Source organism: Scardinius erythrophthalmus (assembly GCF_964197995.2).
Source record: "Scardinius erythrophthalmus genome assembly, chromosome: 6".
NCBI lineage: Eukaryota > Metazoa > Chordata > Actinopteri > Cypriniformes > Leuciscidae > Scardinius > Scardinius erythrophthalmus.
The window spans coordinates 18,214,822-18,229,107 of NC_138226.1; the positions used below are offsets into that span (position 1 = coordinate 18,214,822).

Consider the following 14,286-nt stretch of genomic DNA (forward strand, 5'->3'; position numbering starts at 1 on the left):
CCCGATGAAATGAGTAGATCAGCGGCCCATTGGTTCTTTTCTTGATTAAGTTAGTATAGAAATTAGTACAAAACTAATTATGAAAGTTTCCTTTATTTTTCAGTGCATTTGTTTTACAATATATGGCTATTACTATCATGGGATTAATATTATAACTATTATTGTAGTAGTAATGTAGACAGACACTGTAACTAAAAGAGTTTTGAATTTTTCTTTGTTTAATTTGCACCAGATTGATGAATTTAACATTTAAAAAGCACAAAATTTTCTTACGGGGGAGCATACCCCCGAACCCCCCTAGAGTGGCAGAGGTCCACTCATCACAGTGATCCAAAAATCCAGTGAGAAACACTGGTAGCCTAATACTATGTCAATGCAGCTTACATGTTTTTTGGGGGGGTGTTCATCACTGTGGAGTATAGTTCAATTCTATTAATAAATGAGAAATTTGTACTAATTTCATCTGTTCGTGTTAACTGTCACGCGTTACTCACTCATTACATTTATTTAAAAAAAAAATGTGTGTGTGTGTGTGTGGGGGGGGGGGATGGGGGGGGGCTGGGTATGCCGCCTTCTCACCTTTTTTACCCCTGACCTGTTTTCATGCCTGTACGAATGCATGAATGAATGAATGAATGAATGAATGAATGAATGAAACATTTATGTATGACTTGAGCAATAAATAAATAAATAAATAAATAAATAAATAAATAAATGTATCAATTTTCAATACCACAGGGAAGAACTTATAGGCCTACTGTCATATAGATATTTTTATCTATTATTATTATTTTTTTTGTCCATCCATTTAAAATCTAGGAAATCATTACTGTCTTCTGAAGAGATCACTTTACATAATGACATATTTAATTAAGGCTTTTTATTCATATATAAACATTGCTCAATTACCATTGCAAATCTCACCTAAATGTTTGCTCACTCAATGTATGGGATAATTATTGGGATAATAATTGGGATAATGTGATAATTTTTGGGATAATTTTGTTATAATTGCACAAGATAGCTTGTTTTTACTATATTTTATGTAGCCTAATAATTTCACAGTAAATCTCCAAATTAATATAGAAACATCATAAAGACAGTATATTTCAAATAATTGTTTAATGGCATATTTTTATGAATGAAGTGTTATTTGATTCTGATGTCACACGCGTCCCATTTTTCTCACAACTCTTAACGTTCATTTAAGACTTTATTTAACTCATTTAAGACTGCTCTGATGAGGATACTCAAAGCAAAAGCGCGAAAGAGAAGTCGAGTCTGGCGCGCGTCGTGTCAGCATCACAGACAGCGCATTCTCTTTTGTATTTTCTCGCTTGCATGGTTAGAAGCATTTGCATGAAGAAGAACGTGATTATATAATGTAACGCTAGCCAAAGGATGACAGAAAAAAATGCTGCTTTAATTGCGTTAAATATTTTTAACGTGTTAAACTGAAAAACATTAATCGCACGCATTGCGTTGACAGAAGCACGGACATAACCGATGTGTTTATGTGAATACGCGGCAAGACAGACGTTGTGACAATGTTTTCGTGTGTAGCCTATTTGACTGTAAGCGCATCAATGAAAAATAGGCAGCTTTATGTGGACGCACTGGGAATAAGGCACGGGAATAAAATCACACGCAAGCGCAACCTCCGCAATTCAACGCCGAAAACTTATGATTTGCATTTTTATTATAAATTTGTGCGCATTATTTGTTGTTATTAGAGACTTCCGACGATCCGAGATTGATGGTAAAAATTGTTTTTTTTTACACAGCACCCCTGCTCTCGCCAGAAGCACCCCAGCCCCCACGGTGCCGTGTCACCCCGCTGGGAAACGCTGGTCTATATAGGCTAATAAAAAAATAAAAAGCCTGTAATTAAGACCGTGACATTGACTTACCCGTCGAGAAGAAAGCAGGCAACTTCAGCATCTCTTTTGAAAGCTTTATCTATCCCGACATTATAATAACCCTTGTTTTTGTAATCTCCGATCACGTTTCCTTTTACGGTCTTATTGTGGACTTTTTCGACGAAGAGGACTCGTTATCCTGTGACTTAACCGTGCAGTGCAGCCTTTTAAACTTGCCGGGGCAGTGACAAAAGCGCCTCTCACTGCTCTGCTCCGTTTCTGCTGGTTTCAGTCACGTGACGCGGGCTCTGAACGAAAACGCCTTGTGGAAACGCGTTGGCCTAGTACTTTTTGTCCCTCTCTGCTATTATAGTTTTTCAAGATGGCGGAACTACATGGAAGCCTCCGTGGACTTACCCGTCCTATGTATATAAAGATAATAAATTCTTCGTTTACGAGGATAAGTCAGATCATTGGCAGAGGTATTTGTACACCATTGAGGACATATTTATGAATACAAATATTGATTTTAGATAATAAAATACCTAAAAAGTTACTTATTGTCCCTTTAACTGCACAATGGCTGCTAAAAAGGACAACAAAGTCAGCAAAGCTTGCAGTTCCGTCTCCATGTAATTGTTTACATGGTCGTTGAGGCCGGTATGTTATTGTTGTCTTTCGTTAGTGTAATGGTCATATGATAGGGGCTTGACGAATCAGAGAAAAGTATGCAATCATCCAGAAGACCCAATGTGGGCATCCATGCCTTCGTTTTCAAAAGTCTTGGTTTTGGTCTGTCTACACGAAATCCAACCCTGGAGTTCTCAAACTAAAATGGGCTTTGCAGCGTTTCCAACAGTCTCGGTTTTCGAGAGTTGAAAACTCTGGAGTAGTATTGATGCATGGCGTAACCTTAGCAAAAGGTGTGCGTTTTAAAACGGAAACGCACTAGTGTAAACATAGCCTAAAGGGCCCTACACACCGGGACGAATATCAGCGCGCGTTATTCGCCAGCGTTTTTCAACGCGTTTTTTGAACCGAGTGAACATGCAAATTCATTCCCTGACATTAGATGGCGCTTAATGTAAAACAGAAACCACTCCATAACAGTTCTCTTTTATCAAGATGTTTGTAGTCGCTGTCGCGTTTGTCATATAGTTCTTTATGTTCCGACACCAACGAGACCAGCAGCTCTACAATCATCTTGCTTTGCATCTTCCTCGTCTTATTTCTTCCAGGCAGTGTAGACGCTACTTGGTGTATATCTTCTTCGCCGCTACGTATGTGTGCTCGGCAAGACCGTTTTGTGTTTGAGCGCCCCCAAGTTGTGTTTTACTGTAACTTCAGAAGCTCCAGACACGTGAACAAAAGCGGCAATCTCATTGGTCGAATAGTTTTTGACGCGGCGCGTCAAACCAAAAAAACGAACCCGTGGCGTTTTTTAAAAAATGCCGCTTTTACGCATGGCGTTTTTCGCGCCAGTGTGCCTTAAGTCCGTGTGTCCACCAAAGCGTTTTTAGCCAGCTGAAAACGCTAGACGCTCTGCTGAAAACGTCTAGCTGTGGGCGCTTGAGAGCGTTTTTTTTTTTCCAGTTGAGACGCTTCGTTGCTATGATACAGAATATCCGCAGCACAGTTTACTTGTAACTGAGTTCGCAGATAATTTGTTTCATACTAAAAATGTATTTTTCATCCATTTTGTTCGGTTAGCTCTGCTGGTTGATGTCGTTGTACAGAAAGAATGTTGTGATAGTTGGTCGGTGTGGTATTTGTCCCGCCCTTCCTCCTCTGTGATTGGACGGCTGGGTAAAAAGTGACAGTGATGAGCGCTGCGTTTTACCCAAAGTTGAACATTCTTCAACTCTCTGCGACCTGTAAAAAACACAGAGCGCTCAGCGCTTCAGCGTAAAAAAACCCTCAGCGCCTCGTTACGCTCATGGCGTTTTAAAAACGCGGCGCTCCCATTGAAAACAATTGAAAAAACACGCCAGCCGCGTTAAAAAACGCTTTGGTGGACACACGGCCTTAATGTCACTGCACACTTAGGCCGCGTGTCCACCAGAGCGTTTTTAGCCAGCTGAAAACGCTAGGCGCTCTGCTGCAAACGCCTAGCTGTGGGCGCTTGAGAGCGTTTTGCCAGCGTTGCGGTTTTTTTCAGTTGAGACACTTTGCTTGTTATGATACGGAATATCCGCGAAAGTGTTACTAGTATCTCATTTCACAAATACTTTGTTTCTGTGTTGATTCTATATTAAAATGTCAATACAATGTAATGTATTTTCTCTGTCTCTTGTTTTAAATGATTTTGTTCCGTTATTAGGCTTGTTGTTGTCATCTGTTGACGTACGTTGTACAAGCAGAATGTGGCGGACGCGGTTGGTCGGTGTGGTATTAGTCCCGCCCGTCCTACACTGTGATTGGACGGTTGGGTAAAAAGTGACAGTGATGAGCGCAGCGTTTTACCCAAAGTTGAACATTCTTCAACTCTCGGCGACCTGTAAAAAACGCCGAACGCTCAGCGCTTCAGCGTGAAAAAGACGCTCAGCGCCTCGTTACGCTCATGGCGTTTTAAAAACGCGGCGCTCCCATTGAAAACAATTGAAAAAACACGCCAGCCGCGAGTAAAAACGCTTTGGTGGACACACGGCCTCAGTGTCATTCAGACTAAGTTTTTTTGTGTCTTGAGATTTGATTGATGGAACATTTTATAATCAGTCTCTTGAAGCTGATCTTATAAAGTTGCATATACCCCTTGTAGAACATGTTTTTGATGTTTAGCATTCTAGACAAAATAAGAGTTTTATTTATTTATTTATTTATTTATTTTTTATAAAAATGTAGGGTTTTAATATTTAAGTGAAATACAGTGAAAATCTATGGAAAAAAAAGCACTGTGAAATTTATATAACTATATAAATGTTAACGGTTAAATAAGTAGTATAGCATTTTACATGTTTTCAAGATTCTTTGATGAAAAGAAAATTCAAACCAACAGCATTTATTTGAAATATAATTATTTATAACAATATAAATATCTTTACTGTCACTTCCGATAATAATTTAGTTATTTCTTGCAAAAAAAAAGATTAATTTTGATTTCTTTTGAAAAAAAAAAAAAATCGTACTGACCCCAAACTTTTTAACAGTTGTGTATATTTTTTTTCTTTTTAGTTAGTATATTTAAAATTTTAATATATTCAGAATTTATACTGAATTAACTTTGATATATAATATAATTTTGAACAGAATTTTTGTATATTCTAGGGATGTCCCGAGCCGATCTCAAGGATCGGTATTGGGGCGAGTAACTTTTTTTTTTTCCTAAGCCTGATCCTTTATTTACGTCAGCTGTCACGTAGGTGTCTTGCAGTAGGTGGCGGTATGCACCTTCAAAGGGTTTGCCAACCCCCAAAGGAAAAGAAGCTCAAATGTGCATGTGACACGTGAGAACCAATGAGATCTTTGCTAGTGCGTCACACACGTTCGAGCTTCTGGGTTTAGCATATTTGATGCGCACTTTCGTGACAAATCACTTGAAAGTTATTTAATGTTTATTTTTTATCTGTCGCCAGACTGTCTGAGACGTAGTTGCCATAACGCATTACTTTGGGTGCAACTTGCTTCAGACTTGACTGACACTGCAAACATCATACTTTCTAACCTTTTATACCATTTTTTTTCCAATTATTCTGCTTGTTGTACATAGTAGTCCCATATTCATAATAGATACATAGAGAGAGAGAGAGAGAGAGAGAGAGAGTATGAATAGAATCATAGGCTCACGCTTCATAGAATGACAAATAAGTAGCTGGATTCAGCCTCGTATTAAACGAACTGCTCTAACGAAATCCCAAATTTTTGCACTTTTTATAAACCCAATGCACACAGCCATATTGCGCCCTCAGCCCATTTCACGGCGAGTATCGCGGCCGACTCAGATGCGTTAAAGCGGACATAATGTTACATTTAGTAACTGTATTATATTTAATCATGACTGCAATAGCAAAAGTATTGTTAGTCATGACTGAACTTGACTTTATAATGGGCTTTTGTATAACTGACACTTTTACTAAGAAACATAGTTGTGTATGATCAGTGAGTGTGTGTGTTTGTACAGGTTGGCTGTAGGTAACTGCAATGGTTTGGCAGTTGTGGACTACCTGCAGAAAACCATTCTGCTGTGTATGAACACCCTGGAGCTGTACGGATCCGCAGACCCTTTCCAGCGACTAACACGCTCTCCTCGCAAAAACCGGCAGTCCACATCAGGTACACATGCACAATGTGTCTCAGAAGCCCGCAAATGTTCAAATACATTGTGTTTCTCTGTAATACCAGCTGTGAACACACATGTCACTGGCATGCATCTGCAAACATGCTCAACATTTCAGCCATCAAAAAACAAACTTTGCATATCTAACTTCTGTCCTTGCCTGAAAGTAGTCTCTCACACACAAACACACAGTCCCTCTCTTTAACTGCATGGGACAGACTGCATTCATGGTTGCCTTCTCTGCATGTCGTCTGTTGTGTCTCTGTTGCTGTTGGTCTTTGCCTGAGCACGACACCTAACAGAGAACACAGCGTAACCTGCCATATGGACTCGCTGTTACTAATCCAGCACAGATCTCGCTCCACCTGCCCTCCTCTATCCTCCTACCTCGACTGCTCACGCACATACACACTTACACTCACACGTCCCATCCAGAGAAAGATGTCATAAGTGAAAGCTGGAGATGAAGATCTGTTTTCATAGAGCTTCATCAAAAGGAAGCTGTGGGGAGGCAGTCATGCTGGCTCCTCACTTCAAAGCGGTCGCTCTCCCTCCTCTTGTTCAGGCAGCCGTATCTTTAGAAACCGAGAGGCTTTGAGCCGACATGGAGATGCAGAGGTGGGCAGAAAGGTCGTTTGGTGCGGTCGAAGAATGATTTTGATCTGTACCTTATGTAAGCTCTCGAAAAAGACAGAGAACGTCTTAACGCTCACCCACACACTATGGCCAGTGTGTATTCCTATCTGATGATCTGAAGGGCCAGAAGTCCCCCTCTGTGTTCATTCTAACATTGATTATGTTCTTTAGTCTTTCCCTTCGTTTATGGTAGAATCCAAATGTCTGAGACTAAGTCAAAATGTTTCTAATTTAAAAATTTCAATGCAGTTTTCATTAGGGCTTTTCACACTTGAAATAGTTCACCATGAGTCATTCTAAACCGCCGGTAAAGGGAATCCTGGGTTATCTTTATTCACGTTTCACACTGTTAAAGTCCTTATTTGCATATTTAAGGTGTCAGTATCACTGACTGGACAAATTCAGCATGTGACCTGTTTACATAAAGGCTCTAGCATTGCATGTCCTCATGTTACACATTGCTGACTGTAATATCAAGAGTGAATTTTTATAAAGGTAAGAATTAAATGGTCTCTTCTTCAATCCAATTGTCACGTTTTCCATCAACGTTTGACATTTTTATCCTATCAAACGCAGAAATTATGTTTATATACATTGCGTGGTGTTTCCGTGACTGCCAAAAACACGTGAATATGAGGCATGTGATTTGCTAGCATCTAGTTGTAACATTCTAACTTCGCATCGTTTTACACTGTACAAGTTTGTCACTGCAATGCGGAGTTAACACCGCAAAAGCAGTGCTAACCCTGCTCCATACCAGGGTTTCATAAGCCCTGGTAAAAAGCAGTGCTAACCCCACTTCTAAATTAAAAGTGTGAAACGCTCCTCTACCTGGGGTTAAAAGCGGTGTTTAGAACGACGATAACCCGGGGTGAAGCTCAGTAATTTTCTCTCATTAAAACTTAATATTACTTTTGTGTATTAATAGTACTTTTATATACACTACCATTCAAGAGTTTTTCGGTGTTTTTGAAAAGTCTCTTATACTCACCAAGACTGAATTTATTTGATCAAAACTACAGTAAAAGAGTAATGTTGTGAAATAATATTACAATTTAAAATAACTTCTATTTTAATATATTTTAAAATGTCATTTATTCCTGTGATGGCAAACATAATTTTAAGGCCATTACTCCAGTCTTGAGTGTCATAATGATCCTTCAGAAATCATTCCAAAATGCTGATTTGGTTTCTAGTGAATACATTAATCATGGCCGATTGAGAAATGGTCACAAATACGCTTATTTGATTAGTGACAGAAAATAGTGCAGTCTTATTCATGGTTTATCACAAAAAAATATTTTTTCTGTTTATCTCCAGGTTTAAAATACATTTTGAATCCCAGAATTTCAGTCAGGTCTCAGACTTTTGGACCCCACTTTATCAGTGATGCCACAGTTGGCTCTCTAAAAATTGAAATGGTTGGTTACCTTCTATTCAACAAATGCAATGTTCTGAAGGAGTGAAGACAGTGTAGCTCAGGTGATCCGCCTGCTGTCAGATTCTCACAATCATTTTAGATGGAATCTGTTTGCAAAATTAATTCACACCTGCACACATACACTTTTAGATAGACACAGATGAGTGGAGACATTTTTATTTGTTCATATGTTGTACTTATGTTATTTTTGTTGGTTTGTTTGTTTGTGCAATATCATTGCCACAGTTGAGAGAGGAGACATTTTTATTTGTTCATATTTTGTACTTATGTTATTTTTATTGGTTTGTTTGTTTGAGCAATTTCATTGCCATAGTTGAGGTGGCTATTAATCCCAAAAAGCTGTTTCCTTCTGTTTAGCTGGGTTTTTTTTTTTGCCTTATTTTTTGTTGTTTTTTGGAAGAACGAAAATACAAAAGGTTAGGCTCAATTTTCCAAGCTTTATGCCTTCATTCTCTCCCTCGATACACTGGGTCTTGCTCAGATTGTGGTCACACGCGTTTTGTCACTCTGAGCCTGTTTTGTTCTTCTCTCCTCCTCTTTTACTCCCTTGCTCCATCTCTCCTCTCGTGGGTGGCGGTTGCTGGGGCATGGGGGCGCTGTTGCAGACTTTTGCATGCGCGGCCTGTCTAACTTTTATTCCGATTCAAAGAAACGGATCCGTACTTCCTACCAGAGTAAGTCACGTCTCCAGTGAAGCGCTGGCGGGGGCATCACAACAGCAAGGAGACAAACCACAGACAATGGGATGTCATTTATCAAAAATGTGTTGTTTTGATGAAGATTACCAAAGGTAGAATTACTGTTCTGCATTACATTCAGTGCAATATATTATTATTTATTACAATTCAATGAATTGTTACAGAATATCATAACATATCCTGAATTTGCATACATTGAAATCTTCCATCTTTGATTGTCTCCTTGCTAAGTGTTTTATTGATTTGTGCCAAAGGTTTGTGTAATGAACCATTTAACCATTTCCATGTAGGCTAATCAAAATTTTTTGCGTGCAATTTTTAAAAACAAATTTCATACTCATACTAAAGTCAACTAATTCTTCTAATTTAAGTCAACATTGCTAAAATTGGAAGTCACTTTTGAATTTAAAGTATATAGTATAATCTTTTTTTAATCTGACATATTTCTGGTGATCAGAATGGCCCAAAAAACAGACTCTGCCGATGGAATTATCACGTTTGTGAAAATGAGGCTTTCACTGCATTCCTCTATATGACCATAATATTTAATTATTCATTCTTTTAAGTCATTGAGATCTGTTAAGCATCTACTTTCCAGAAGAACTTAAGTTTGCACACACTCTCATGAACTGATTGATATTGATGCAGTGCAGGCCTTATAATTTACCATCGTGCCTTGAGGAACATCAATACAATTTTTTCTTCTTTCTCTCTCCTGCATACACACACATGCATGGAATTGTTGGTGGTGTTGGTGTACATATTTGATTCTGGAGTTAATATACCTGTATATATGTGGTTAAACAGCTCATGTTCACAGCAGACAAGAGTTAAACAACCACGTCATGGCTAAAAAAAAGTATGCACACCTAGTTAAAATAGTTAAAAAACTGTATGTTATGAAGATGTATACACATCTTCCTTGAATCGCTCCAGGATCATGAGTGTCTCAGACCACATTGTTTGTCCTGGTGGTTTGATGCATGCAGATGTGTTTGGTGATAATGGAAACTAGTGGTATTATCATCTGCGTCCTCTTACCGTGCCTTCCATGTTCCTCCATGTCAGGCCTTACGGAGCTTTCTGATAATCAGGTGTCTTTGGACCTAGAGAGGAGCAAGTCACCCACCTCAGGTAACCACACCCACTCATGACCACACCCACCTCCGATATTCTCACTACTTTTAATAATCACACATATGTCTACCTTTGATAGGCACACCCATGTTTGGTCACACCCGCTTAATATAACCACACCCACTCATGACCACACCTACCCCAAATATACTGTATTAAAAATGGTCTTTGGTGGTGGCGGTCGAACACGGCCATCCACACACACAGTACACATTACCCTAACCATGTGAACTGCAAGCCCAGTTCTGACAATAAATCTGAAATAAATGCAAAGAAACAGTCGAAATATTAACTTATCCTATTTAATCATTACATACAAAATACTCAGTCAGGATAGATCATAAGATAAAGTGCTTAGAACTATTTTTATTTTAAATATATAACTAGCCTATATTTAAAAATCTGTACATTTATCTATAAAAAGTCACTCAGTGACTGATTTAAAAAGTTAGTAATAAAATGAACCACAAAGTAACACATTGAAAAAGTGGCTGGTCTATTTATTGAATTTACACTCCAAGACTTTATGCCCAGATCATTTGACATACAGTATCAGATTTTGTTCTGTCCTTTGCTATGGTTATCACTGTCAATTAGATTCAGTCGCGGATTTAAAGGTTGTATCAGCGATTTCAGGCCCAAACATAAATGATCATATTCATCTCATCTTTCTTAACGATCCGCTAGCTGCCCGCTCCATAAGCAGGCCATCAAAAACCGCGTCTCTGTAGGCAGCCTAGGCTCTGAGATCTGCACACAAAAACAATTGGTTTCACCAACCACTCAAAACCAAAATAAATAGTGTTCCAACCAATCACCGACAGGGGGAGGGTGTTGTGAGGTTTTGCGCTCGTGCACGGCTGCATGCTAAGTCAGAGAACACGAGGCCCCCTGTCGGTGATTGGTTGGAACACTATTTGTTTTGGTTTTGAGTGGTTGGTGAAACCAATTGTTTTTGTGTGCAGATTTCAGAGCCTAGGCTGCCTACAGAGATGCGTTTTTTTGACGGCATGCTTATGGGGTGGGCAGCTAGCGGATCGTTAGGAAAGATTAGATGAATGTGATCATTTATGTTTGGGCCTTTTTTGGGCCTGAAATCGCTGATACAACCTTTAAATATGGTTGCCAATCCAGTAGCTTTGCAATGTGTTGTTAGCAGCATGAAAAATATAGAAATCGAGCAAAGATCACTGCCATTGTAATCACTGAAGCTGTCAGTTACAACGCGAGGTACACAAAGCTGCACTCTTGCGAAACTCTCGTTATAATCAATGAAGCTGTCTGCACTGTGAAATGAATCACTTATTAACATTGTGTTTTTACTTTGTTGGTTATAATGGAAGTTGTCAAAACACCATTTTGAACGGTGTTGAGCGGATTCTGACTAACTTAAACATCTGATTGGCCATTGCGTTCACACGCTCAACAGAAATGCAAATTTGCAAATAGAAACTCTTCACAGGGCGCCTACACAAACACTCACAGGAGCGTTTTAAAGCAGACAGCTATCAGCAGGCACCAGTACAAAGCGGCAGGTATCATCACATCAAATGATCAAATAAATGTTGGACACTTTACTGGTTCAGCTTTCCTTATGTAGCGAAAGGGGAGGGGCTACCACACTCTGATGCTGTATAACCAAATAATCTTATAAAATTCATACACTAGATGGTAGAGTACATATTGCACAGTATAAGTGCATAGTGTATTGTATGTCAGTATGTTCAATAAAATACAGCCGCAGCCGAACACTCTATCCCCCCTACTGCTAGTTCTGATAGCCAGCCACCACAACCACACATAACCATCAGTCTATCTCTGATAGTCACCACTGAAAACAATGACAGATAGTGTTTGAGGAGCCTGTTTCAAGATAGTCATTCTTTTTTGAAATTCCAATTAAAAAAAATCACACATTTCAGCTTTACTGACAAAAACGGTAAAATAATGCTCACAAAAATCTTCAAACCTCTTTTTTTTCCTCTTCTGTCCTTATTTCAGTTTCCCCACAGCACAGGTCTTCAGTCCCTGGAGGCTCTTTCCTCCACTCTCTTACTTCCAGTGTCTTTGTTTCTCGTCTTTAAAGCTGTCATAACCTGTGCAGAATTTTTATGAGAATATGATAATGCTTACAGAGCTTTACTCAATGTTTGCATCGTCTCAATGGGTTGACCATGATGACAACAATGGTCCTTTTCCTTGAGGATCTAAATAGAGCTCTTAATTTAGAAGAATTATTTCAGTAAAGCTTTGATTTCTCAGGGGAAGAAATATTGCATTGTCTTTTTTTTTTTTTTTAAGTTTTCTGTTGTTTGAAATATCAGAGGCACATTTTTTTGCGTTAGAAAATGTGCTGTTTTTTTTCTCTCTCTCTGTTCACTCTCATGTCTCAGTGCAGTTGAAGCCTCTGCTCGTTTTCCTAGTTCTCAGCTCAGCAGGCAGCCTGAAAGATTGGAGTCACTTGGGAAGGCGAGCTGAGGGCTGTAGCTTGACATTAGTAATTTTAGAGATCGAGAGGAGACTTACTTCTGAAATGTGGCTATGTATCAAGCATTTAAAGGAGTTCACCTAAAAGAGAAAATTAGGTTACTGTTTAATCTAACCTCAACCTGTAGGAATTTATTTCTTCTGTGAAACCAAAATAGAAGACATTTTGCGGATTGTTCACTGTGCTCATTTTCATACAACAATGCCAGTATTGCCGTGTTTGTATAAACTGTTCCTTTTACTATTTCAAGTCTGTAGTGAAGCATATATATAGGAGTCATATAGGCCTATGTGTAATTTTTCTCTAGAATTTTCTGTGGTAAAGAACTGGCTTTCAGAACTGTATCCTTGTTGTGTTTTCTTCTGTGGGGTTTGTTGCATTGGCTTCATGCTGCGGAGTAATTCAGATGTGTTTTTGTGCAAGCAGCTATTATGACAGGAGTCAAGAAATGGCTTTTTACGATTGGCTGGGGAATTCTGACCAAAAATTGGACTGAGATTCTGGGCATCAGCCATTGAAGCATAAAAAGAGTGTTCGAAGGACTAGTAGAGAAAGTATAAATAATGATGATGATGAGGGAGAATATGATGGAAAAAAACAAACACTATAGTGAACTTTTAGAAAACAAACACTTAAGTTTAGTCACTAGTATAACAATGTCCAAAATACTGTGCATCACAGTAAAATTGCATTATTTTTTTATTTTTTTTTCTCTCCACCACATCTCTAATTATGTACAGTAATGTGTTTAATAACATTCAGTGGTGGAAAATACGTTAGATACATTTAAAAAAAAAAAAATATATATATATATATATAATAAAATGCCAATTTTATGTTTCCTAATACATTTATTTTTTACACTTTTTGCATAATCTGACACAGTTATAGCTGATTAAAAATGACACACTATAATGTAAATAATAATGTAAATGTAATATAAAAAAATATATATTTATCTTGATTTTTCTGTTTTCTTCACACATTACACGTCTCATATTTCATCTCAAGCTCTTAATTGACACTGTTGTGTCACTTGAGTAAAAAAGTACCCTAATTTTATATAAATATATAAAAAATATATAAAATTATTTGGGGGGAAATATTTTTTGTGGTGGAAATTACACCACAAAGGAACAGTCACAATTTTACACAAATCCACACACTAAATATTGAATAAATTGGTATTTATCTTTGTGTAGTTCATAGTTTTTAAAATATAATAATTCAAATTTTATGATGTTTTTTTTCACATTTCACATTCACAAGTCATAGTCTCTGTAACGATCACCAGCTGGAGCTGCCCTTGTGAGCCACCAGAGGGCAGTCCACATCAGACTATCATATTCACTCACTAACTACATTTCCCATAACTCACTGCCCAGACTCATCATCACTTATCACTGATCACATTCACCTGTACCTCATTCACTGATTGCATTCACCTGTCTCATCCTGTTAGTCTGTCTATATATACCTTGTTCATTCATTCACTCACCGCGAAGTCTTGTTAAGTGTTACACTGCTATTCTGAGCGTTTCCCTGGTTGTCTTGTTTCTTGTTTTTGGATATCTTGCCCTGTTTCCTGGATTACTCTCTTGCCTCTGGTCCCTGGATTACTCTCTTGCCTCTGGTCCCTGCCTGTTTTGTTTGTTTGTTTGTTTGTTTCTTTGTTTTGGACTGCTTTCCTGTGTATGACCCTAGCCTGTATGTTGGATTACGCCTCTGGATTGCCCCACAAAATAAAGCTGCAT

The 14,286-nt window shown here is 38.3% G+C and overlaps 1 protein-coding gene across 1 annotated transcript in view; it reads left to right on the forward strand.

Annotated features, from left to right (window-relative positions):
- The window catches only part of stxbp5l (syntaxin binding protein 5L), a gene marked incomplete at its 5' end in the record, with an annotated part of 144,983 nt that overhangs the window by 104,960 nt on the left and 25,737 nt on the right, over positions 1 to 14,286 (forward strand). The window contains 3 exons of the mRNA XM_081369643.1: positions 5,977 to 6,128; positions 8,815 to 8,883; positions 9,976 to 10,041. Coding sequence (XP_081225769.1) covers positions 5,977 to 6,128; positions 8,815 to 8,883; positions 9,976 to 10,041 — 287 coding nt within the window. The remainder of the gene's footprint in view (positions 1 to 5,976; positions 6,129 to 8,814; positions 8,884 to 9,975; positions 10,042 to 14,286) is intronic.